Below are 22,505 nucleotides of genomic sequence, written 5' to 3' on the forward strand. Positions count from 1 at the left end.
CAGCCCTGTCCTGTCTGGGCCCCTTCGAAAGCCGCCTCACCTGGGGGCAGATTCGGTTCCTTCCCCAGTCGCGCCCTTCCCGTGCGTCGTGGGGCCTCCCGCCCCTCCAGCCTCCTCTCTGAGCTCCCCCTGCTCTGGGCTTACGGGCACTTGGCTCTTAGCCCTGGTGCTGTTGCTGTGCATTTGGGTCTGAGTCCTGTTCCGTTTCCTCCAACCAGACGGGAAGGTGGGACTCGTCCGCTGCACCTTGACCTGGCCCAGAGCTGCTGGCCATTCAGACACCGGCCTCTCCTGGGAGCCTGAGCTTGGCAGTTTATCTTACAATTAAGAAAATAAATCGGTCTGTTTGATGGTAATGGAGGATTTCTTTATGAATGGTGACGCCAATATTCAAAAAAGGGGAAAAAAATGTTAGGAATATCATTCTTACCCGCTCCCTCCTTCCTTCCATTAGGCAGTTTTCCCCTCACTGGTGAAAGTGTTAGTTGCTCAGTTGTGTCCAATTCTTTGTGACCCCATGGACTGTAGCCCGCCAGGCTCCTCTGTCCATGGGATTCTCCAGGCAAGAATACTGGAGTGGGGTGCCATATTCTCCTCCAGGGGGTCTTCCCGACCCGTGGATGGAAACCAGGTCTCCTGTGTTATAGGCGGATCCTCTACCATCTGAGCCACCAGGTAAAGGGGCATAAATGTGATCGGAAGACCCCTCTCTGTTGAAATTCTCTCTGCTCTTTCTGGCTGGCACGGAAGAGAAACCCTCTTTGAAGATGCCCATCCCCACCCCACAAGGCTGCCCCGCTCTCCTCTGACAGCAACCCCACCTTCCCTCCAGGCACTCAAGCTTCCCAAGCTCCCCCTCCTCTTAGCCTCTGAAACCCTGCTTTCTGGAAGGGTGAGCCACGCACCCAAAGTGTGAGTCTAAGCCCTTGTGTTCTTTCTCTGGGTGGTTTCCCAGCATCGCTGTGGCAGAATGGGCCTCTGCCACCCACTCACACCAGTGAGTGATTTCTCTAGTCCCCAGTCCCTTCACCTGGGAAGTAGGGTCGCACACCCGCCCCCTCTCTCTTGGGGATGGGGGCAAAGGAAGCAAGAGTGTACCCCAGCACTTTGTGACTGGTAAGATGGTATCGTAAGACTCTACCCTGAGAGGAGGGTCAGGCTGCAGTGCAGAGAGGGGGCATGTTTTGGGTTCTAGCAGAGTTCTTGCCCTGTGTCCTAAGCTACACACGTTCCTAACCCACACATCACGTCACCTGTCCCCCGAGGCTCCCCCTCCCGGCTCTGAAGCCCAGGTATCATCCTGTATCCCCCACAGGACTCACCTCCTCTGGGAAGGGAGGAGAGCCCACAGGAAGGCCAGGTGGAAGGTGGACGAACCTCTTGACATTAGAAAGAGTTCCGTGAGAGGAGCTTTCTTGAGGGCCATAGAGTTCCCTTCAGTTCCCCTGTTTCCACCTCCATATAGCAAATCCGCCATCTCCTCCTCAGCACAGGCGGCTCCGCACAGCTGTGTCCTCTGAACGTCCCTCTTGTCCTCGATGGGAACCCAGTCACACTCGTCCCCGTGCTCATGGAACAAGCCCCAGGGGACACAGAAGCTGCCATCTGGGCTTTAAGGAGTGCTTTCTAATACCTTACACTTGAGAAGGGAACACGCTGTCTCAAAGAACTAGCCAGGAGTTCCGCCAGCTCTGAAAGTCCCCCTGCAGCAGAGGAGGGGGCTTATCCTGAGGACTGGATAAGCCCAGTCCAGTCTAAGCGGGACAGCATCTCGTGCAGAGAAGGGGAAGTGGGGGGCGTTGGGGGAGGCTGGAGGGAGCGGCCCTGCCCTCCCTCCTTTCCATGGAGAACGCCTGTCAGTTCTCCAGCACACACCCCAGAGTGCAGGGAACACCCCAGAGAGACAGAGGAAGGGCCTTGCGTCCAGGGCCCCGGCCAGAGTGGAAAGCAGGGACCATGACACTTCTCACGGGACCACCGTGGCCCCGGGAGCCGGTCCGTTCCAGGCCACTGTGCGGCCATCGCTGCAGCCAGTGAAGGACACGCCACCACCCCTGGGGCCCAAGGGCATCCACACAGGATAGCACAGGGGCTTCCTTCTCCCGGTTGGCCCACCTGGACCCAGCCTCACTCCTGCTGGGCTGTGGGTCTCACTCACAGTCCGCCCCCTCCTGCCCTGTCTGCCCTGCAAAGCTGCTGGATTCAAATCTCTCCCTCCTCAGGGGCCCCACTTGCCACCTTCCCCTCCCCACTCCCCCAACCCCTTCTCCAAGTGGGCCTTGCTTCTAAAACCTTTGGTGTGCACCTTTCTTCAAAAGAGCTTGGGGTCTTGCTCCTAGGGGCCTTTCACATCATAAGCCTGGAGACCTTCAAGGGCACGGTGACAGCAGTCTACCTCCTGCTTTCCCTGGAGCTCCTCCCTGCTCACCCTGGGGGCTGAGATCTCTGCTTGGTGTGGTGGCTCCTGGGATAATGGGGTCCCTGGAAAAAGACCTGGTTACTCCCAGTGCTCCCATCTAGGAAATATGGGAGGGAAGGTGCCAGCCTACCTTGAGCCTTGGCCCCACCCCCTTCTGTCTCCCTGCCTGTTGAGGGGGGGGACACTGACCACACACCTGGCCCCCGCCCGGACCAGTGCTGGGCAGACGATGAGTTGGGGCAGGGAGAGGAAACATGCATGCTTCCCAGGTGGCCCGCCTGCCAGCGCAGGAGGCATGATTCGATCCCTGGGTTGGGAAGATCCCCTGGAGAAGGAAACGGCAATCTGCTCTCCCGTTCTTGCCTGGAGAATCCTATGGACAGAGGAGCCTGGCAGACTGCAGTCCACGAGGTCACAAAGAGCTGGACACGACTGAGCAACTGAGCACACACAAGACAGTCACCTGTTTTCGTCTGGTTTGGTTTGGCCTGAAGCAGCCTGTTGTTCACTGGTAGGCCTGGTGCAGATGAGATGGGCTGAGGCTCATAGGGCCACAGAGTCAGGAGTGGGGGATGTGATGAATCGGGAGGTGGTCTAGGGGGTGAGGATGGAAGCAGAAGAAGGAGCACCAGTGCACAGGGCTGGCGAGCAGAGGAGTCTGGACAGGGCACAGGGCAGCACAGTGTAGGCGCGTGGCTTGTAGGATGATCAGTCTTTGTCAAGGTCAAAGGGAGCAAGAGGGTGGCCCTGGGTCCGTGCTCACTGACATCTTTGGCTTGCATGCCTATTGTACTTTTAAATAATTTAAAAATTGTATTCAGTTACCTATAAACGTGAGAGACCAGACCCAAATCCAGAGCCCGCCTGTCTTGGAAACAAATCAGTATCAGGCAGCATTATTGTGTTGTTTCCTAGAGCTTCCGTAACAAAGTAGCCCAAACTAGGTAGCTCAAATCCACAGCAGTTTATTCTCTCGTAATTCCACAGGCTGGAAGTCTGAACCAAGGTGTCAGCAGCACCACACCCCCTCTGAGACTGAATAGCCTCCCACCTTGCCGCCTCTAGCTTCCTTTTTCCAGTATTATTGAGAAATAATTGATGTGCGTCACTGTATATGTTTAAGGCATACAGCATGGTACTTTGAATTGCTCGTATTGTGAAATGATGATCACAGTGGGTGAGCTAACATCCCTCATCTCTACAGAAACAAGAAAAGAAATGAATAGGAAGAACTTTTTCCTTGTGATGAGAGAGCTCTCAGGAGTTAACTGTCCTGTATCATACAGCAGTGTTAACTACAGCCATCATTTTGTACATTGCATCCCCGGGAGTTAGTTATCTGATCATTGAAAATTTGGACCTTTGGACCACCCTCCTCCAGTCTTCTGGCTTCTGATGGTTGCCGGCAGCGCTTGGCATTCCTTGGCTCATCGAGACCTCACCCCAGTGTCTGCCTCCGTCATTACGTGGCCTTCTCCTGTGTGTGTATCTGTGTCTTCTCCCCTTATAAGGACACTACACGTGGGGTTAAGAGTCCAGCCTGTTTCAGTATAATCTCAGCTCGATTCTGTCTGCAAAGATCTATTTCCAAATAAGGTCACATTCATAGGCACTGCGGGTTCGGACTTTAACTTATCTGTTTGGGGGACTCCATTCAGCCATAACCATGATCAGGCATAATCAGGCAGGTGTGAGTGACAATCGCCTGCCTTAGACAGGCCTCCAGGATTGCACAAAGCCTGTGGACTGTGCAGCCTCTCACTCTGGGCAGATTCATGCCTGGGTCTCCTGCCAGTTCTTTGTCCCCCACGTCCCACCCACTTCTTCCTGATTCCAGTCCTATCCAGGTCTTCACTCCGCAAGGCGCTTCCTTCCTAACACCACCCCAGCGATCCTCTTCACAGTGATTCTAGCTCTTGCACACCCACAGTGGCAGTTTTGAAGTGAAGTCGCTCAGTCGTGTCCGACTCTTTGCGACCCCATGGACTGTAGCCTACCAGGCTTCTCTGTCCATGGGATTCTCCAGGCAAGAGTACTGGAGTGGGTTACCATTTCCTTCTCCAGGGGATCTTCCCGACCCAGGGATCGAACTCGGGTCTCCCGCATTGGAGGCAGATGCTTTAACCTCTGAGCCGGTTTTCACATCACGCATTTTGACAATAACAGCGTGTCTGGTCTGGTCCTTGGTGTAGTCATGTGACTTCTGACCTTCATCTCTGCTGGATATGAACTTCCTTATGTCTTATCCCAAGGACTATGGGATCCACTCCACACACTCTCGACACCATGCTTTGTAGGGGAGGGAGGGGAGATCCAATAGTCTTGGACTAAATATGAAAATCACATCCGACCAGTGTGCATAAGTCTTATCACCTGACAACTTCTGAACTGTCCCTGTCACAGCAAGGGGGACTCTGCCCACGACTCAGGTTGGGTGGGGCAGGGATTTCTAGACACAACCAGTTCTAAGGGATTAGAAGTAGTTTACGCAAGCTTGTCCCCAGCATTCAGAATTGAATCATTTAGATTCTTGCCGTGTGAGACTCCCAGCACTTGCAGCTGGGAGCCCTTTTCTCCATGTCAGCAAATTGCTCACACCCTTTGTGGTCCCTCCTCCACCCCAGGCCTCTCTTCCTCTCCGTCAACACCCACCCAAGTGGCCAAGCAGCACACGTTCCCTCTCGAGTCCTACAAGCACGAGCCTGAGCGACTGGAAAATCGCATCGATGCCTCCTCTTCGCCTCCGGACACAGGCCAGAGGTTCAGCCCGTCCTCCTTCCAGAGCGCAGCCAGGCCTCCGTCAGCATCGCCGACACATCCTTCTCCCTCCAAATCTGTAAGTCTGGGCCTCCTCCTGGGGGCCAGGCTGCCGGGCGTGGGAGGGAGGGCAGAGTCTGGATATAGCTGAAGCTAAGGCTGGGCACTCCTGACACCTTGGGTGTATTTTATCGTAAATCACACTCTAAGAACAAAAGTGGCGAGAGCACAGTTATTGCTGTTGTTATTCAGCTGCTAAGTCATGTTTGACCCTTTGTGACCCCCTGGGCTGTAGCACACCAGGCTTCCCTGTCCTTCACCATCTCCCAGAGCTTGCTCAGACTTGTCCATTGAGTCACTGATGCCATCCAACCGTCTCATCTTCTGTCGTCCCCTTCTCCTTCTGCCTTCAGTCTTTCTTAGCATCAGGGTCTTTTCCAGTGAGTTGGCTCTTTGCATCAGGTAACCAAGGTATTGGAGCTTCAGCTTCAGCATCAGTCCTTCCCATGAACATTCAGGGTTGATTTCCTTTAGGATACACTGGTTTGATTTCCTTGCAGTCCAAAGGAATCTCATAAGAGCAGAATGGGCAAGTGGAAATCAAATGGACAGTAGCTTCTGGAACATGGCCAGGAAAATTTTTTTCTCTCTTAGCTTCTTTTTAAAAATCAGTTATTAAAAGCTTTATTTGAATTTGCCATGATTGGGATACTAAAGTAAAAATTCATAGGCAAAGCAGAAAAATATTGTTTTTTTTAATAGAAATTTTATTCTAGCTTTTTAAGATTTAGAGTCTGACATCATTTGACTTGGGAAACGGTCTTGGAAAGATGAGCCTTTCCAAGCAGAGTGGGTTAGTGAAACGGGTGTCTTTGCATCCTTCAGAGGATCAGAGCTAGTGGATATGAATGGAGGAGGATGGCTTAATGCCAGCACTTAAACACTCTGCATTTTCACACCGTGGGCCTGAAATGTGGGGACCACCATCACCGCCTCCTAGTTTATGTTGGGACCACAGACATGCACTATCATTCCTGTGCCCAACAAGGATATAAAAACCACATCACTGAAGTCTTTGCATATGGATGTAACTAGTCTAGTCAGTGTGGTATTAGTGTCCAGCAGCTGCTGTAACAAAGGGGCACAAACTGGGGGGCTTGAAACAACAGGAAGCCATCATCTCATGTTCTGGTGCCTGGAAGCCTGAGATCAAGGTTTTGGCACAACAGTGTGCCCACGGAAGTCTCAGGGGGCGGCGGGGCGGCGGGGCGGCGGGGCGGCGGGGCAGGGCAGAGCCTTCCTTGTCTGCCCAGCTTCCAGGAGCCCTATAGTTTTCTTGGTTTGTGGCAGCTTTCTTCCAGTCTATGCTTGCATCTTCACTTGCTGTCTTTTCCCGGACTCTGTTTGTGCCCAGATTTTCCTCTTATAAGAACATCATTCATATTGGATTAGGATCCAGCTTGGTGGCTCAGACGGTAAAGAATCCGCCTGCACTGCAGGAGACTTGGGTTAGATTCCTGGGTTGGGAAGGCCCCCCAGAGACAGGAATGCCAGCTCACTCCAGTGTTCTTGCCTGGAGAACCCCATGGACAGAGGAGCCTGGTGGGCTATAGTCCATGGGGTCTGTGGGCTGTAGCCCAAAGAGTCAGACACAACTGAACGACTAATACTAACTCAGTATGACCGCTTTAAACATAGATAGGTATATCCTTGGCTACACCAGGTCTTCATTGCGGGATGTGGGATCTAGTTTCCTGGCCAGGGATTGAACCCAGGCCGCCTGCGTTGGGAGCACGGAGTCTTAGCCACTGAACTGCTGAACCACCAGGGAAGTCCCTGGATTTTTTTTTTTAAGATTTATTTATTTATTTTGGGGTGTGCTGGGTCTTTGCTGCTGCACGTGGGCTTTCTCTCGTTGCCGTGAGGAGAGGCTGCTCTTCGTCGCGCTGTGTAGGCTCCTCGCTGCGGTGGCTTCTCTTGTTGTGGCGTGTGATCTCTAGAGCATGGGCTCTGTAGGTGAAGTTCCCCGAGGCACGTGGGATCTTCCTGGACCGGGGATTAAACCCATGTCCTCTGCATCGGCAGGCATGTTCTTAACCGCTGGACCACCAAAGAAGCCCGACTTTTAAAATAAAATATTTATTTATTTGGCTGCCCCAAGTCTTAGTTGCAGCATATAGAATCTAGTTTCCTGACCAGGAATTGAACCCAGCCCCCCAACATTGGGAGCACAGGGTCTTAGCCACTGGACCACCAGGGAAATCCCAGGACAACCTCTTTATAACTTAATTACCCCTGCAAAGACCCGATTTTCAAACAAGTGGCATTCATGGGTGTTAGCGGTCAGGACCTCACAAAGCTTTTGGGAGGACACCATCTAACCATAACACTTGCTGCCTTTGGGAAGAAAGAAGATGTGTTAGTCTGGCAGAGAACCTACCATGAATCTTCTCCTTGTTTGTCCAATGATTACTTTATTAGATGTAAGCTTAGCAGAGTATTGTTTTAAGTGCTGAGGGATAAAATGTAAGGTATTGTCCCTGCCCTCTGGGGCTTACAGTCTTACTGGGAACAGAATAACACTCAAATAAAGTCACTGCAGATGGTGACTGCAGCCATGAAATTAAAAGACGCTTACTCCTTAGAAGAAAAGTTATGACCAACCTAGATAGTGTATTCAAAAGCAGAGACATTACTTTGCCAACTAAGGTCCGTCTAGTCAAGGCTATGGATTTTCCTATGGTCATGTATGGATGTGAGAGTTGGACTGTGAAGAAGGCTTAGCGACAGAATTGATGTGTTTGAACTGTGGTGTTGGAGAAGACTCTTGAGAATCCCTTGGACTGCAAGGAGATCCAACCAGTCCATTCTGAAGGAGATCAGCCCTGGGATTTCTTTGGAAGGAATGATGCTAAAGCTGAAACTCCAGTACTTTGGCCACCTCATGCGAAGAGTTGATTCATTGGAAAAGACTCTGATGCTGGGAGGGATTGGGGGCAGGAAGAGAAGGGGACGACCGAGGATGAGATGGCTGGATGGCGTCACGGACTCGATGGACGTGAGTCTGAGTGAACTCCAGGAGTTGGTGATGGACAGGGAAGCCTGGCGTGCTGCGATTCATGGGGTCGCAAAGAGTCGGACACGACTGAGCGACTGAACTGAACTTAACTAAAGCAGTTAAATCAAAGCGGAAGGTAGGTTGGGTGGGGATCAGGGAGGAAACAAATAGTCTACACTGCAGGGGGGTGGGACGGGGAAAATACTGGTGTCTGATGAGGGTAAGGAAGGAAGACTTGGGTGACTGTAGGGCTCAGATCAGCAGGAGAGGTGGAGATAGGGCCTTCTGGTGGTGGGGCAGGGTGGCGCTGTCTGGGAGTTCCTGGTGATCTGGTGGAGATTGGAGACAGGAAGACCAGGAGGCCCCTTAGCACTCAGGGCCCAGGAGGAAGGTGATCCATGTTCCTGGGTGTGAATGAGAAGAGATCTTGAGGTTTCTGCTGTCCGGCGCATTTAGCGCAGAGACTTGGTCATAGAGATACTAGAACAAATGTGTCCAAAAAAAGGGATGATGAGGCAACTGAAGGTTATCAGAAGCAGGGAGCTGCTACTCCCCTTGGGGTGGAGGGATGAGAGGGGACCCCATGAGGTGGCAGGTGGGACCAGTGTGTCTGCCTGGCAGGAAGGAGCTGGGGCCACAGAGGAGGAGCAGCCACTGGCCTGAGCTGCTGTTGGAGGCAGAGGGATAGGAAGCCTGACATCTCTGCAGCTTCCTGCCCTCCACCATGTGCCCAGCCTGCCGAGAGGCCGGCCGGCCCAGAGACCTGAGAGGGAGCCGGCAGGGGACCGGAGAAGGGAGCCGAGAAGGGAGTGACCGGCAGAGAGGCCGGGATGGAGGAAGTCTGTTCAAAGCATCGGCTTCTTCTCCCGGACCCAGGATGACTGACAGGACAGCCCCATGGGAGAAGAGATGCTGGTTTGAATCGGATGTGGTATTTGGGCTTTAGATCATTTGAAGTGATGGTGCAGACGCAGACACGGGGTTTTTCCACGATTTCAGAAGTTCTGGGCATAGACCGAGCCCACAGCCTTCCCCACCTTGAGTGAGAGCATTCAGAGGACGTTCTGCTTTCAGTACCCCTTCCCCGACCCCTGATTGTGAGTAGACAGTGATATTCTTTTTATTTTTTAACCTTTCTTTTTTATTTTTTAAATTATGAAATTATGATAACATATTTACAGAAAACTTGGTAAATACATAACAAAGTTACATATAGTTTCACAATATATTACAATTGTTTGTTAAGTAGATAAATGAAGATGTTTAGTTGCAGTTTCAATATCAAACTCTCAGAAATTAATAGAATGAATGTACAAAGAAGTAACAGGGCTTCCGAGGTGGCTCAGATGGCAAAGAATCTGTCTGCAATGCAGGAGACCCGGGTTCAGTGCCTGGGTTGGGTAGATCCCCTGGAGAAGGGAATGGCCACCCACCCCAGTGTTCTTGCCTGGGAAGTCCCATGGACAGAGGAGCCTAGTAATGACTCTTTTAGACCCCATGGACTACACAGTCCATGGAATTCTCCAGGCCAGAATCCTGGAGTGGGTAGCCTTTGCCTTCTCCAGGGGATCTTCCCAACCCAGGGATGGAACCCAGGTCTCCCGCATTGCAGGCAGATTCTTTACCAGCTGAGCCACAAGGGAAGCCCAAGAATACTGGAGTGGGTAGCCTATCCCTTCTCCAGCAGATCTTCTCGACCCAGGAATCGAACCAGGGTCTCCTGCATTGCGGGCGGATTCTTTACCGACTGAGCTACGAGGGAAGCCCAAGAATACTGGAGTGGGTAGCCTATCCCTTCTCCAGCAGATCTTCTCGACCCAGGAATCGAACCAGGGTCTCCTGCATTGCGGGCGGATTCTTTACCGACTGAGCTACGAGGGAAGCCCCGTATGTATATTTTACCACATTAAAAAAAAAAGGATCCAGTCAACAGTACCATGTTTATAAAGTTTGAGCTTCAGAAATTCAGGGGGATCACCCGAGATTCCCCACTTATGTTTTGAAATGATACGTTTCAGATTGGAAGACAGTGTTCCACTGGCAATGAGCATTAAACAGGAGCCTTAATCATGTTTCAGTTTTATCACCCAAGGCCTCCAGGGGCTCCTTCAAGCATACTGGTCACAACCCCTGCAGCTGTGTTTGGCCCTGGTCTCTGCTTTCAGCAGCCTTTGGCAGGAGGGCTGGTGATGGATTCGGGTTCATCTAAGTGTTTCTTTATAATTGGATTATGTTGAATGTCCTCATGTGCAAAATTCCTTAAGAACTTGGCTGATTTCATGCCTTTGGTTACCAGCAGAATCTTCAGAGAGGAATGTGAGTTGCTTCAAGGCTTCTATCTTCTTGAAAGTATTTAGATATAATTTATCTCTGCCTTTTGGGATAAAAAGATGCTTACTGTAAACATCAACCATGAAGATCACTTTTATAAACTTTGTTGCCATGAATTTTATTCTAAAATTAGAAAGGGGATGAGGGCAATGAATTCGTCTTTGTAGAAGTACTCATGTAATCGTTTATTTACTCAGCAAATATTTACTAAGCAACTGTTGGGTGCCAGACACTGGGCTCGGGAAGGTTGATGGGTTGACAAGTGTGTGAGTGGCTCTCATGAGGCAGAGATGGTATTCTCTTCATCTATTGCTAAGTCATTTCAGTCATGTCCGACTCTGTGTGACCCCACAGACAGCAGCCCACCAGGCTCCCCGTCCCGGGGATTCTCCAGGCAAGAACACTGGAGTGGGTTGCCATTTCCTTCTCCAATGCATGAAAGTGAAAAGTGAAAGCGAAGTCGCTCAGTCGTGTCCGACTGTTCGTGACCCCATGGACTGCAGCCTATCAGGCTCCCCCGTCCATGGGATTTTCCAGGCAAGAGGACTGGAGTGGGGTGCCATTGCCTTCTCCACTTCATCTATTAGCAGCACTTTATGCTTGGGAGGGATTTGATAAATAGCTCAGAACTCACTAAACAAAGGTTTTCCCTGGTAGCTCAGCTGGTAAAGCATCTGCCTGCAATACAGGAGACCTGAGTTCTATCCCTGAGTTGGGAAGATGCCCTGGAGAAGGGATAGGCTACCCACTCCAGTATTCTTGGGCTTCCCTGGTGGCTCAGCTGGTACAGAATCTGCCTGCAATGCAGGAGACCTGGGTTTGATCCCTGGGTTGGAAAGATCCCCTGGAGAAGGGGACAGCTACCCACTCCACTATTCTGGCCTGGAGAATTCCATGGACAGAGGAGCCTGGTGGGCTGTAGTCCGTGGGGTCACAAAGAGTCAGACATGATTCAGTGACTTTCACTGAACAAAAGGAAGGCGCTTTTATCTATCTGAGGTGGTGGTGTTGTTTAGTCTCTCCATCATGTCCAACTTTTTGTGACCTCATTGACTATAACCCTCCAGGCTCCTCTGTCCATGGGACTTCCCAGGCAGGAATACTGGAGCGGGTTGCCGGTTCCTTCTCCAGGGGATCTTCTCAACCCAGGGATCAAACTCGCGCCTCCTGCATTGCAGGTGAATTCTTTACCACTGAGCCACCTGGGAGGCCCAACTTGGGGAGGGGGTATAGACAGCTAAAGAGTTATAAGAGCATTTGATAGAAACTGTGCATGGGAGAAAATTCCTAGTCCCGTCTTAGGGAGTGGAAAAGCCAATCCCAGAGGAAGGAAGTGGAAACTTTTTTCAGCAGCAGAGAGTAACAATCAACTCTACATCTTAGGATGATCCCCGTGGTCGGGTGTGGAAATGAGACCAGATGTGGGTACAGCAGGAGTTCAGATGAGATGCCGTGTGAAATGATCTGGGCCTGGTGGCAGCTGACAGTGGAAAGAAGGGGAAAGGGACTGGTGTTAAAATGTAAAGAGCTATTTAAGAGGTCAGGTTGAAATGGATTTGTTATGCAGCGATTGATTAGTTGAGTGGACAAAAGAGAAGAATCAAGGATGGGTGCAAAGATTTTGCCTTGGGAAACTGGATGGATGGTGGTTGCATTTTCTGGGATAAAGAACAGAGGAGGAGGCAGGCTGTGTGCAGGTGTGTATGTGTGTATAAGTGCACACACGTGTGTGTTAGCTGGTGGTGGTAGTACAACAAGGTCCCCAGGGGATAATTAAATGGAGGTGTCCAAAGGGCCACTGGATATGTGACTCTGGAGCTAGAAATTAAGATTTTTGCTTATTTGTTTTCATTTATTTATTTGTTGGCTGTACCACACAGCTTGCAAGATCTCAGTTCCCCGACCAGGGATTGAACCTGGGCCTTAGCAGTGAAAGCCCTAAGCATTAGGCAATCAGGGAACTCCCCTGGAAATTAAGATTTTTTTAATCATCAGAATGTAAATGGTAAACCTCACCATGATAGTAGATGAAATAATCCAGAGAGATGTATCGTAAGTGAGAAGAGAGCCAGAAAAACGTGGGTATTTGGAGGACAAACAAAGGAAAGGATTCTGAATTACCTGGAAAACAGACAGAAAACCAGGCAAACGCAACATCACAGAAGCACAAGGACTGTGTTTTGCGGTGCATCACGCATTTGGAGGGCATGGGCAGTGACGCTCCTGGCCGTGGGATGTAAGGACTGAGGTCATCGGTAGCCCTGGCAGGAGTGCTTCCAATGGCAAGGTCAGGAGCAGAAGCCATGTGATGTGGGTGAACAACTAAGAGCTGAAGACATGGAGGCCTTAGTGTAGAAAACTCTTTCCCGGATCCTGGCTTTGAAGGGGAGGAGAAGGGGCTGCAGCTGGAACAATGAAGGTGATGGTCTGTTCCCATAAAAGGGAATAGATTTAAACACCAACAGGGAAAGAGTTAGTAGGAAGTGAGCAGTTAAAGACAGAAGGAGGGACTTCCCTGGTGGTCCAGTGGTTAAGACTTTCCAATACAGGAGGCATGGGTTCAATTCCTGGTCAGAGGACGAAGATGTCACACACCAAGCATGGCAAAAAAAGAAGAAGAAGGGGAAAAGCAAGCATGCCATCTGTGCTTGTAAAGGAAACAGGTGAATTTTCTTAGGAGGTGGGAGCACATGATGGGGGTATTTGTCTTGAACCAAAGGAAGAATCGGGAATCCCTGGTGGCTCAGTGGTAAAGAACCCACCTGCCAGTGCAGGAAACACAGGTTCGATCCCTGGGTCTGGAAGATCCCCTGGAGGAGGGCATGGCAACCCACTTCAGTATTCTTGCCTGGAAAATCCCATAGACAGAGGAGCCTGGTGGGCCACAGTCCGTGAGGTCGCAAAGAGTCAAACACGACTTAGCGACTAAATCATCCAGCAAAGGAAGAAACGTCTTTTAGGGGGTTGAAAATTTGATATGCAGGTGTTAAAGTGATCACTACTTATCCAATTTCCTTTCTACGGTCACTCCATGCACCCCCTGTTTTCTTCTATGGAATTTCACTCTTGACTTGTGTCTTGAATCCGAGTGCCTAGAAGCAGAGCCTGAGATGGGGCTTCAGGTGCAAGCGTGTTTATTCATTACGGAGAGCTCTCAGAAGAAAAATCTAAGGAGCCAGGAAAGGAAGGAGCAAAGCAAGGAGCAAAGCAAGGGTGTGGCTTCAGATGAGGCTGAGCCTCAGCCGCTCAAGAGGGGAGCTCTGCGGTACAAACTGTCTCAGGAGGTGCTCTGCCTTGGGGCGAGGAAGCTGGGCTTTTATATCTTTTTTTTTAATATTTATTTTTATTTGGCTGCTCCAGGTCTTAGTTGTGGAACATGGGATCTTAAGTTACAGCATGTGGGGTCTAGTTCCCTGAACAGGGATTGAACCCAGGCCCTTTTCACTGGGAGTGTGGAGTCTTAGCCACTGGACCACCAGGAAAGTCCCTGGGCTCTTATTATCTTTATATGGAATAGTTGCCATCAGCTCTGGGATGCCCTGGGTGAAGAAAATGCACCTGCCAGCTGGGATAGCGCTTACAGGGCAGTCCTGTAAGGAGGTTGCAGGTTTGGGCCATTAGCAGCAGCCCCCTGCCGCAGCCCTGAGTCCCAGCCCGCCAGTGACAAGGACCCAAGGACACCTGACGCAGCCTGGAGCCTCTGATCCCTCCTCTCCCGCCTGTTCGATTCCCGTAGCCAGCAAGGTTGGGTCCTGCGTCAGTCTTCCCACCGCTGCATAACAAACCTCCCCCACACTTAAGACAACAGCCATTGATTTAGCTCACCATCCTGTGGGTCAGCAATTTGGGCCGGGCATTCTTCTGGCCCCGACTGTGCTTACTCACCCATCTGTGGTCACTTAGCAGGTCACTTGGGGACTGGCCGGACCAGAGTGGCCTTGGCCAGAACAGCTTGTGTCTGTTCCATGCGGTCTCCTCCTGCAGTCGGATACACTGGGCGTGCTCTCGTGACGTGATGGGGCTCCCCGCGACAGGGAGGTCCATCCAAGGCTTCTTGAGGCCGGACTCAGAATCGGGGCTCTGTAGCCCCTCCCATCCTGGGGTAGAACCTATGTGCTCTCCCCTTGGGTCTGGGCCTGTGGATTCCTTTGGCCGACAGAACACGTCAGAAGTGACCATCGCATGGCAGGGGGCTTGGACACAGGGTGAGAGCCAGTTCTGAAATCTACCTTCTTTCTTATCCCTTGATTCCAGCAGCTGGGTCTGCAAGTGAACACGTGACATGCTTCAGTTTAGAGGCTCATGTATCTATTTTAAGGAGTCTAATTTAGATGCTATACCTCGCTGAGAGTAACTTCCTGTTAAGCAGACTGCTGCAGTTTGTGTTCCTGGAGAAACAGAGACTCTACAGTAGAGATGCCTGTGTAGGATGTTTATCGGGCTGTCCTCTTAGGATCAACACCTGTAGGAGGGAGGAGAGAGGAGGGACGGGCAGAGAGAGAAGCTACGGTGTGGTGCCGTCTCAACACAGTCCTCCGCAGACCTTGGGGAGCACCTCCCAGTGACCCCAAGTTGGATGAAGGAGCCAGGCCTTTACACCCTCATCACCGGTCGTTAGATGGCAGCTGTCCTGGAAGAGGCTCGACCCCAGGCAAGGCAGCCCTCTCCAGCCAAGGGCTGTCCTTGCTGAGAGTTGAGGGTCACCCGTTGGCAGGTTCCCAGCATCCAGGGGAAAATCCTTCATTGTTGCAAGGGGGCCAGAGTGGTAGAGTTGCTGCTGCTGCTGCTAAGTTGCTTCAGTTGTGTCCAACTCTGTGTGACCCCATAGACGGCAGCCCACCAGGCTCCCCCGTCCCTGGGATTCTCCAGGCAAGAACCCTGGAGTGGGTTGCCATTTCCTTCTCCAATGCATGAAGGTGAAAAGTGAAAGTGAAATCACTCAGTCGTGTCCAACCCTCAGTGACCTCATGGACTGCAGCCTACCAGGCTCCTCCATCTGTGGGATTCTCCAGGCAAGAGTACTGGAGTGGGGTGCCATTGCCTTCTCCAGTGGTAGAGTTGACCCTTGAGTAACACAGGTTTGAACTGCACGGGTCCACTTGGCTACAGATTGTTGCTGATAGTAAATCCTGAAGTACTGCCTGACCCGAGGTTGGTTGAATCCAATCCTGTGGTTGATGCATGACCACAGATATGGAGGAACCGTGTATAGTGAGAGCTGACAGTAAGTTATACTGGTTTCCCACCACGTGAAGGCTCAGCACCCCTAACCCTCAACTGTGCGTCACAGCCTCTAGTACGTGGACTTATTCTCTATTTTTCCAGTTTATTTTTACATTCCTTCCATAATTTATTTATTTATGGTTGTGCTGGGTTTTCGTTGCTGGGCACGGGCTGCCTTCCTGCAGCAAGCAGGGGCTACTCTTCCTTGTGGTGCAGGCTTCTCACCACAATGGTCTCCCCTGTTGCAGATCACAGGCTCACTGACTATGGCCCACAGGCTCAGCTGTGCATGGCATGCGGAACCTTCCTGGGCCAGAAATCGAGCCCACGTCCCCTGCCCTGGCAGGTGAATTCCTATCCATTGCACCACCAGGGAAGTCCCTATTTTTCCAGTTTATGATACCAGAATTCTGACAGATGAAAGTTAGTGCTGTCATATCTCTCCTTATGATATAGTTAGTATGTAACTAACCTGAAGAAAAGGGTTCAGGATGACTGGTTGGACCGAATGAAAGAGGTTTCCTTAGGCCCAGAGGGAAAGGGACTAAAGGCTCCAGCTGATAACCATCACCAGCAGCAGGCGTGAGCCACCATGGAAAGGGATAGTCCAGCCCCGGCCAGGCCTTCAGATGAGACCACAGCCCCAGCCCATGCCTGCACCAGGACCACCCACTGAGCTGCTCTTGAGCTGGTGACCCACAGAAACCGTCAGACATCACAAATCAGTCTGCTAGGGCTGCCGTAGCAAAATATCACCGACTGGGTGACTTAAACTACAGACATTTATTTCTCCGGTTCTGGAGGCTGGAAGTCCAAGTTCAGGGCAGGTTTGGTTTCTCCTGATGGCTCACTCCTTGGATACAGATGACTGCTGTCTTGCTGGGTCCTCACCTGGCCTCTCCTGCATACATTCAATCCCTGGTGTCTCTTCCTTCTTACAGAAACCCCAGTCCTATTGGATCAGGGGCCCACCCTTACAACATCATTTGACCTTAATTACTTCTTTAAAAGTGCTATCTCCAGATAAAAGCCCGTTGAAGGTTAGGGGTTCAACATATGAACAGGGGAGCAGGGGGAAACAATTCAGTCCATAACATATTAAAATATTATTGTTGTTTTAAGCCACTGAGTTTTGGGGTGATTTGTTACATATCAAAAGATAACTAATACTTATTTGATCATGTTTGTGGGAAGGAAACAACTCAGTAGATTCAGAAAAGATAATAAACTCAGGAACTTTGGGTTCTTTTTAAAAACTGGTCATCTCCCCACAAATTACTCACCAAGGTTCCTTGTTTTTCTAGTGTGACTATTTGGAAAGAAACTGCTAACCAGTTTTCAAGAATGCTATTTGGAATAATTAGCCCCGTTTTAAAAACAGACAGCCCTTTAAACATATGAAACAGTCTCAGATCCCTTGGCATCAAGGAGTAAAGATTTTCTATGTTACTACTTTGTTTTACATTTCTGTCTGGCTTATAAAATAGCAAGTTATAACCTAATAAGGTCTTGACGTTAAGACTGTCTGCCCAGGAATGGTAAACTAACAGTTTCATCATCTGTTACTCAACAACAGATTAGATAATTTAAAAATAGTTTGAAAAAATTCACATTGGGTCAAGGAGTAGGAGCTGCAGAGAGACCTGCTTCCCGATGGGGCTGGTTATCATGAGAGCTGGCGCTCGGACAAGTGCTGCCTGTGTGTTGAAGAGGCAGGCAGAGGACATCTCTTCTCCCAGCTGTCAGGAAAAGGTATCATAACTGGCGTTGCTCCTGGGTTCCTGCCCTGTTGGCATCGTGACTGGATGAGCGGAAAGAAGGCAGAACCAGAATAAGAGAGACGTACTTGGCTGAGAGCTTGGTGCATTTCCTGAGCTGTGGCCTGAGTCTGCGGGATCCTCATTCACTCTGTTCCCCCAGGGTAGCTGCAAGGAGAAGGGGATGACACAGGACAGGATGGTTGGATGGCAGCACCGACTCAACGGACATAAGTTTGAGCAAACTGCAGGAGATACTGAAGGACAAAGAAGCCTAGTGTACTGCAGTCCATGGGGTCGTAAAGAGTCAGACACGACTGAGCAACTGAACAGCTAGGGTAGCTGAGCTCCAAGGAGAAGACGGTGGATCTTTTTACCTCAACATTTTTTAAAAATATTTATTTATTTATTTATCTGCCTCGGGTCTTAGTTGCAGCACATGGAAACTTCACTGCGTGATGCGGGGTCTTTCCTTGTGGTGCATGGACATGGAAACTTCACTGCGTCTTGAGGGGTCTTTCCTTGTGGTGCACGGACATGGAAACCTCACTGCGTTGTGCGGGGTCTTTCCTTGTGGTGCACGGACATGGAAACTTCACTGCGTCTTGCGGGGTCTTTCCTTGTGGTGCACAGACATGGAAACTTCACTGCGTGATGCGGGGTCTTTCCTTGTGGTGCACGGACATGGAAACCTCACTGCGTTGTGCGGGGTCTTTCCTTGTGGTGCACGGACATGGAAACTTCACTGCGTGATGCGGGGTCTTTCCTTGTGGTGCACGGACATGGAAACCTCACTGCGTGATGCGGGGTCTTTCCTTGTGGTGCACGGACATGGAAACTTCACTGCGTGATGCGGGGTCTTTCCTTGTGGTGCACGGACATGGAAACTTCACTGCGTGATGCGGGGTCTTTCCTTGTGGTGCACGGACTCTCTAGTTGCGGTGAGTGGGCTCAGGAGTTGTGCTGCTCTGGCTTAGTGGCTCCATGGCCTGTGGGATCCCAGTTCCCCAATCAGGGATCGAACCCATGTCTCCTGCATTGCGAGGCGAGTTCTTAACCACTGGACCACCAGGGAAGTCCCTCAGCACTCTTTTTTTCACAGCTTGATAAATGCCCTGCCTGTGTCACCTCCCCAGGGACCCAAGAAGGAACTCATTCCTTCACCAGTTACATCCTAAGACCTTACCATGTGCCTGGCACTGAGCACTCAGAGATGGCTGAGATAATTCCTGCTCTTGAGACTCTCCCAGCAAGAAGTAAGTCCTGCAGAATCAGGACCCTGAGTGAAAGCACCGAGGGGCACCTTCCACGTCTTCACTCTTGGGTCACAACCTAGCAGATGGCGGATCGGCTTCAAAAGACTCACAGGTCCCACAACCATGCACACGGCAGTGTTGTAGTCCCAGAGACACAAGTGTGGGGTAAAAAATGTAAATTTCCAGTGGTGGATTATTAGACTGTGTTGGCTGATGGAGCCAACCCTTCTCGTGGTTTAATCTGCCATCAAGACAGCGGCCACCTTAGGTTGCATCCCGGGGGAGCAACCCTGCCTTCAGCCTGGCAGAGGCAATGGTTAAAATGTTGGGATGTTCACTGGAGTTTATCACGGGGATCTGTACCTGTACCCAGAGCAGAGTCCATCACGGTCCTCTTTTTCCCTCACACGGGCTGGTACGAGGAGCATCACCTGAATAACAGACTGGACATATCTCTGCTGAAGAAAGGATCTCCCGTCACCGATTTTGTGAAGCCAGGGGCAGAAGCCAGCTTGCAAAGGGGGGCAGAAGCCAGCTTGCAAAGGGGGACAGAAGCCAGCTTGCAGAGGGGGGCAGAAGCCAGCTTGCAGAGGGGAGCAGAAGCCAGCTTGCAGAGAGGGTCTGAGTGGGTGTGAGACGACAGAGGACGGACAGAGAATGTGGGCCTCTTTGTCAGGAAGTTTAGCGTGAAGAGGGGTCGTGAACAAGGACTGTGACTGGAGGGGCCGTCTAGAAGGGAATTTCTTTTAAACGACAGGTGTGTCTTGAGCATGGACGTACGCTGGTGAAAGGAGCTACAAGTTGCTGAATCTTCAAGGCTTCTCTCCCCATGCTTCTGTTCTAGAGGAACATAGGTCTTACCTCACAGGATTGCAATGAAGATTAACCGAGATAATCTGGGTAAAGTGACCCAAAGGCTCCTGAGCTAGCCTTGACTTGAACTGAACTGAACCAAGGCAACTGGGTTCCAAAACCCACATTCTTACTGTCTTATCACTAAGAAGTCTCAGAATTTGCAGCCTTGTCCACCACACACTGACTCCGCATCTTAGCCCACATCCCTAACTCAGGAGTTGGCACCCTCTGGCCCACGGGCCAAACCTGTTTTTGTCATGAACGTTTTATTAGTATGTGACCACAGTTATTCATTTACGCATATTCTCTAGCTGTTGTCATCAACAGCAGAGGTGAGTAATTGCAGTGGAGACTGGATGGCCTGCAAAATATTTACTTCCTGGCCTTTTTTCAGGAAAAATAAAAGCCAGCTTCTGACTAATCTGTGCCAGAGGTTCCCTTTGCTGCCACACAGTTTTTGCTAAGACATCCCATGCAGAGTGGCAGAGTGAGGCTGGTCTCCAGAAAGGCAAGAGACAGGCCGTGGAGTTTTGCCCCCACCAGATGCATGCGGTATGTCCCTCTGGGGAGAGTGGGTGGGTTAATCACCAGTTCCACCCATAAGAGGCCCGGAAATTAGAGTGGTCAGAAAGATGGCAAACCAGTAAATAGTCCTGTAGAGCTAGGACTGAAGGGCTCACATTTTCCTGCCCCTCAGATCACTATAACATGATGTGATCTGCTTTTGGACTGAACTGGGGATATTCGGAATAATGTGAGCTAAAGATGGAAGGGCCCTTATTCTTCCCCTTAACCTCCTTGAGTTAAGAAATGATCAAATTTGATGCAAGCAGCACAGGTGAGCATCATCGACTTTTCTTTTTTATGATTTTATTTTTTGGTGGCACGTGGGATCTTAGTTCTCTGACCAGGCATCGAACCCGCATCTCCTGCCTTGGAGGCAGAGTCTCAACCGCTGGACGGCCAAGGAAGTCCCGAGCACCATAAACTTCTCATTGGCCACCCTGGCAGTGGTTTTCAGAGGAGCGTGTTGGCCAGATTTGCATTTTAATAGAACGACTCCAGTGATGAGCTGGAGGTTGGATTTCATGGGAGAAAGACAAAGCAAGCTGAGCCGTCAAGAAAGTCCTGCAAGAGTTCAGTGAGAGATGGCAAAGCACTGAATTAAGGCCTCAGGAGTAGAAATCTGGAGGAAGGGATTAATTATAAAAGAATCTAAGAGATACATGGCATGTGGAAAGAGGGGTCTAGGGTGACTCTCCACGTTTTGGCATGAAAGGATGGATGGCTATGTCGTCAAATTAGGAAGGGGAAATAGATGTGGGGATGAAGGACAAGTTCCATCTGGGTCACTCTCTCTTTGATTCTTTTGGAACATCAAATAGAGTTGTCAGGGGCCTGGATATAGAGTCTGCTGTGGAGAAGGAGAGGTTAGAAAAATGATCCTCTTTGTTCACTTTATTCGCCATTTATTAAGTCAAAGGACTCAAGACTCTGAACACCTTTACCTGTGTAACTGCTGGTGCCAGGAAGAAAACACAGGGACTCTTCACCAGCACAGTTGTACAACAATGCATTTTAAGGGCTGAGCATTCAATGGTGGAAAAATTACTGTACCTAATCATGCATTCTCAACGGGCTTGTCTTGATTTGCATTTAGATGGGAATTCCTTTAGCTCAGAACCAAGACTATCCCTAACTCACAATATTTAGAAAAGCATTAACTTTAGCTGGTAAAAGTACCCTTGGTACAACAGTAACACAAACCATAACACCAGTATTAATAGTGCGCCTTTAATGACTCAGTAGAAATTGGCTGCTGAAATGGTGGAAAGGTTTAGCACAAGCCTACCTTGGCATCTCTCTGAGAACGGAGTGCCTGCCCAGTTAATGAATGACACCCAAATTCTGCAGCAGGCCTAGAGTAAACCTGTTTCAAGGGGGTGTGTGGTTTTTTTTGGCCGCTCCACGTGCGTGGTGTGTGGGATCTTAGCTTCCTGACTAGGGATTGAACCCAGACCCCCTGCAGTGGAAGCACAGAGTCTTAACCACTGGACCATCAGGCAAGTCCCTCCACTGTTTTCCATGAGGCTTCGCATGGAACTCTAAACCAGTGTTGTTTTGAGTCTGGAGTAAGAATAATATCTGCTCATCTTGAGCATGATGAAATCAGAGGATATTTTATTCAGAAAACGGGAAATTGAAGCAAGTAGTTCAATAAAAAGCCCTCCGAGGAACCACAGAGGGTAAGGTTCAAATATGATTTCTACATCTGGTCCAATGCTTTCCTCTCCACAGGGTGTCTCAAAAGCAAGTTTAAAGCCCATTGCTTGTGATGTTTTCGTTCGCAAATTGGTAAGACTATTCAGTGATCTTGGTTTGGCCTGATTAAGCCATTCCATGCACTATCTTTGCTTTTAATTTTAAAAATTAGATGCATCTGGAGAATTACTCTCTTAAAATACCATTCCTCTAAGAAGAAGCGTTCTGGAAATTGTTGTATAACAAGATAAATGTACTTGACAGTACAAACTGTGAACTTAGAAATGGTTAAGGTAAATTTTATGTGTATTTTACCACAATTAGGATAATTTTATATAAAATCATTCCTCTAATGATATAAAGAGAAGCATGAAGAAGAGAACAAAAGCTTCCCGCAGTCCTACCACTTTGAGACGGTTAAATGGTGGCGCAGCAGTCTTTGCTTGGCAAGTGTTACTTCTTTACTCCTAGATATAAAAATAGACTGTGTAGCAACTTAGCTTTTCACTTCATATTATATTAATATTAATTAAAATTATGGTCAGGCCCCTGTCTTCTGTTGACATAGTTTGGTTGTTAGGATAATG

At 49.9% G+C, this 22,505-nt stretch overlaps 1 protein-coding gene across 4 annotated transcripts in view; it reads left to right on the plus strand.

The window, feature by feature from the left end:
- PRKAG2 (protein kinase AMP-activated non-catalytic subunit gamma 2) overlaps positions 1 to 22,505 on the plus strand; it is a 310,081-nt gene that overhangs the window by 193,367 nt on the left and 94,209 nt on the right. For all 4 annotated transcript variants that reach the window (XM_018046688.1, XM_018046689.1, XM_018046690.1 and 1 more), the window contains one exon: positions 5,044 to 5,255. In XM_018046688.1, coding sequence (XP_017902177.1) covers positions 5,044 to 5,255 — 212 coding nt within the window. The remainder of the gene's footprint in view (positions 1 to 5,043; positions 5,256 to 22,505) is intronic.

The sequence above is a fragment of the Capra hircus genome, chromosome 4 (genome assembly GCF_001704415.2).
Source record: "Capra hircus breed San Clemente chromosome 4, ASM170441v1, whole genome shotgun sequence".
In the NCBI taxonomy this organism is placed as follows: Eukaryota; Metazoa; Chordata; class Mammalia; order Artiodactyla; family Bovidae; genus Capra; species Capra hircus.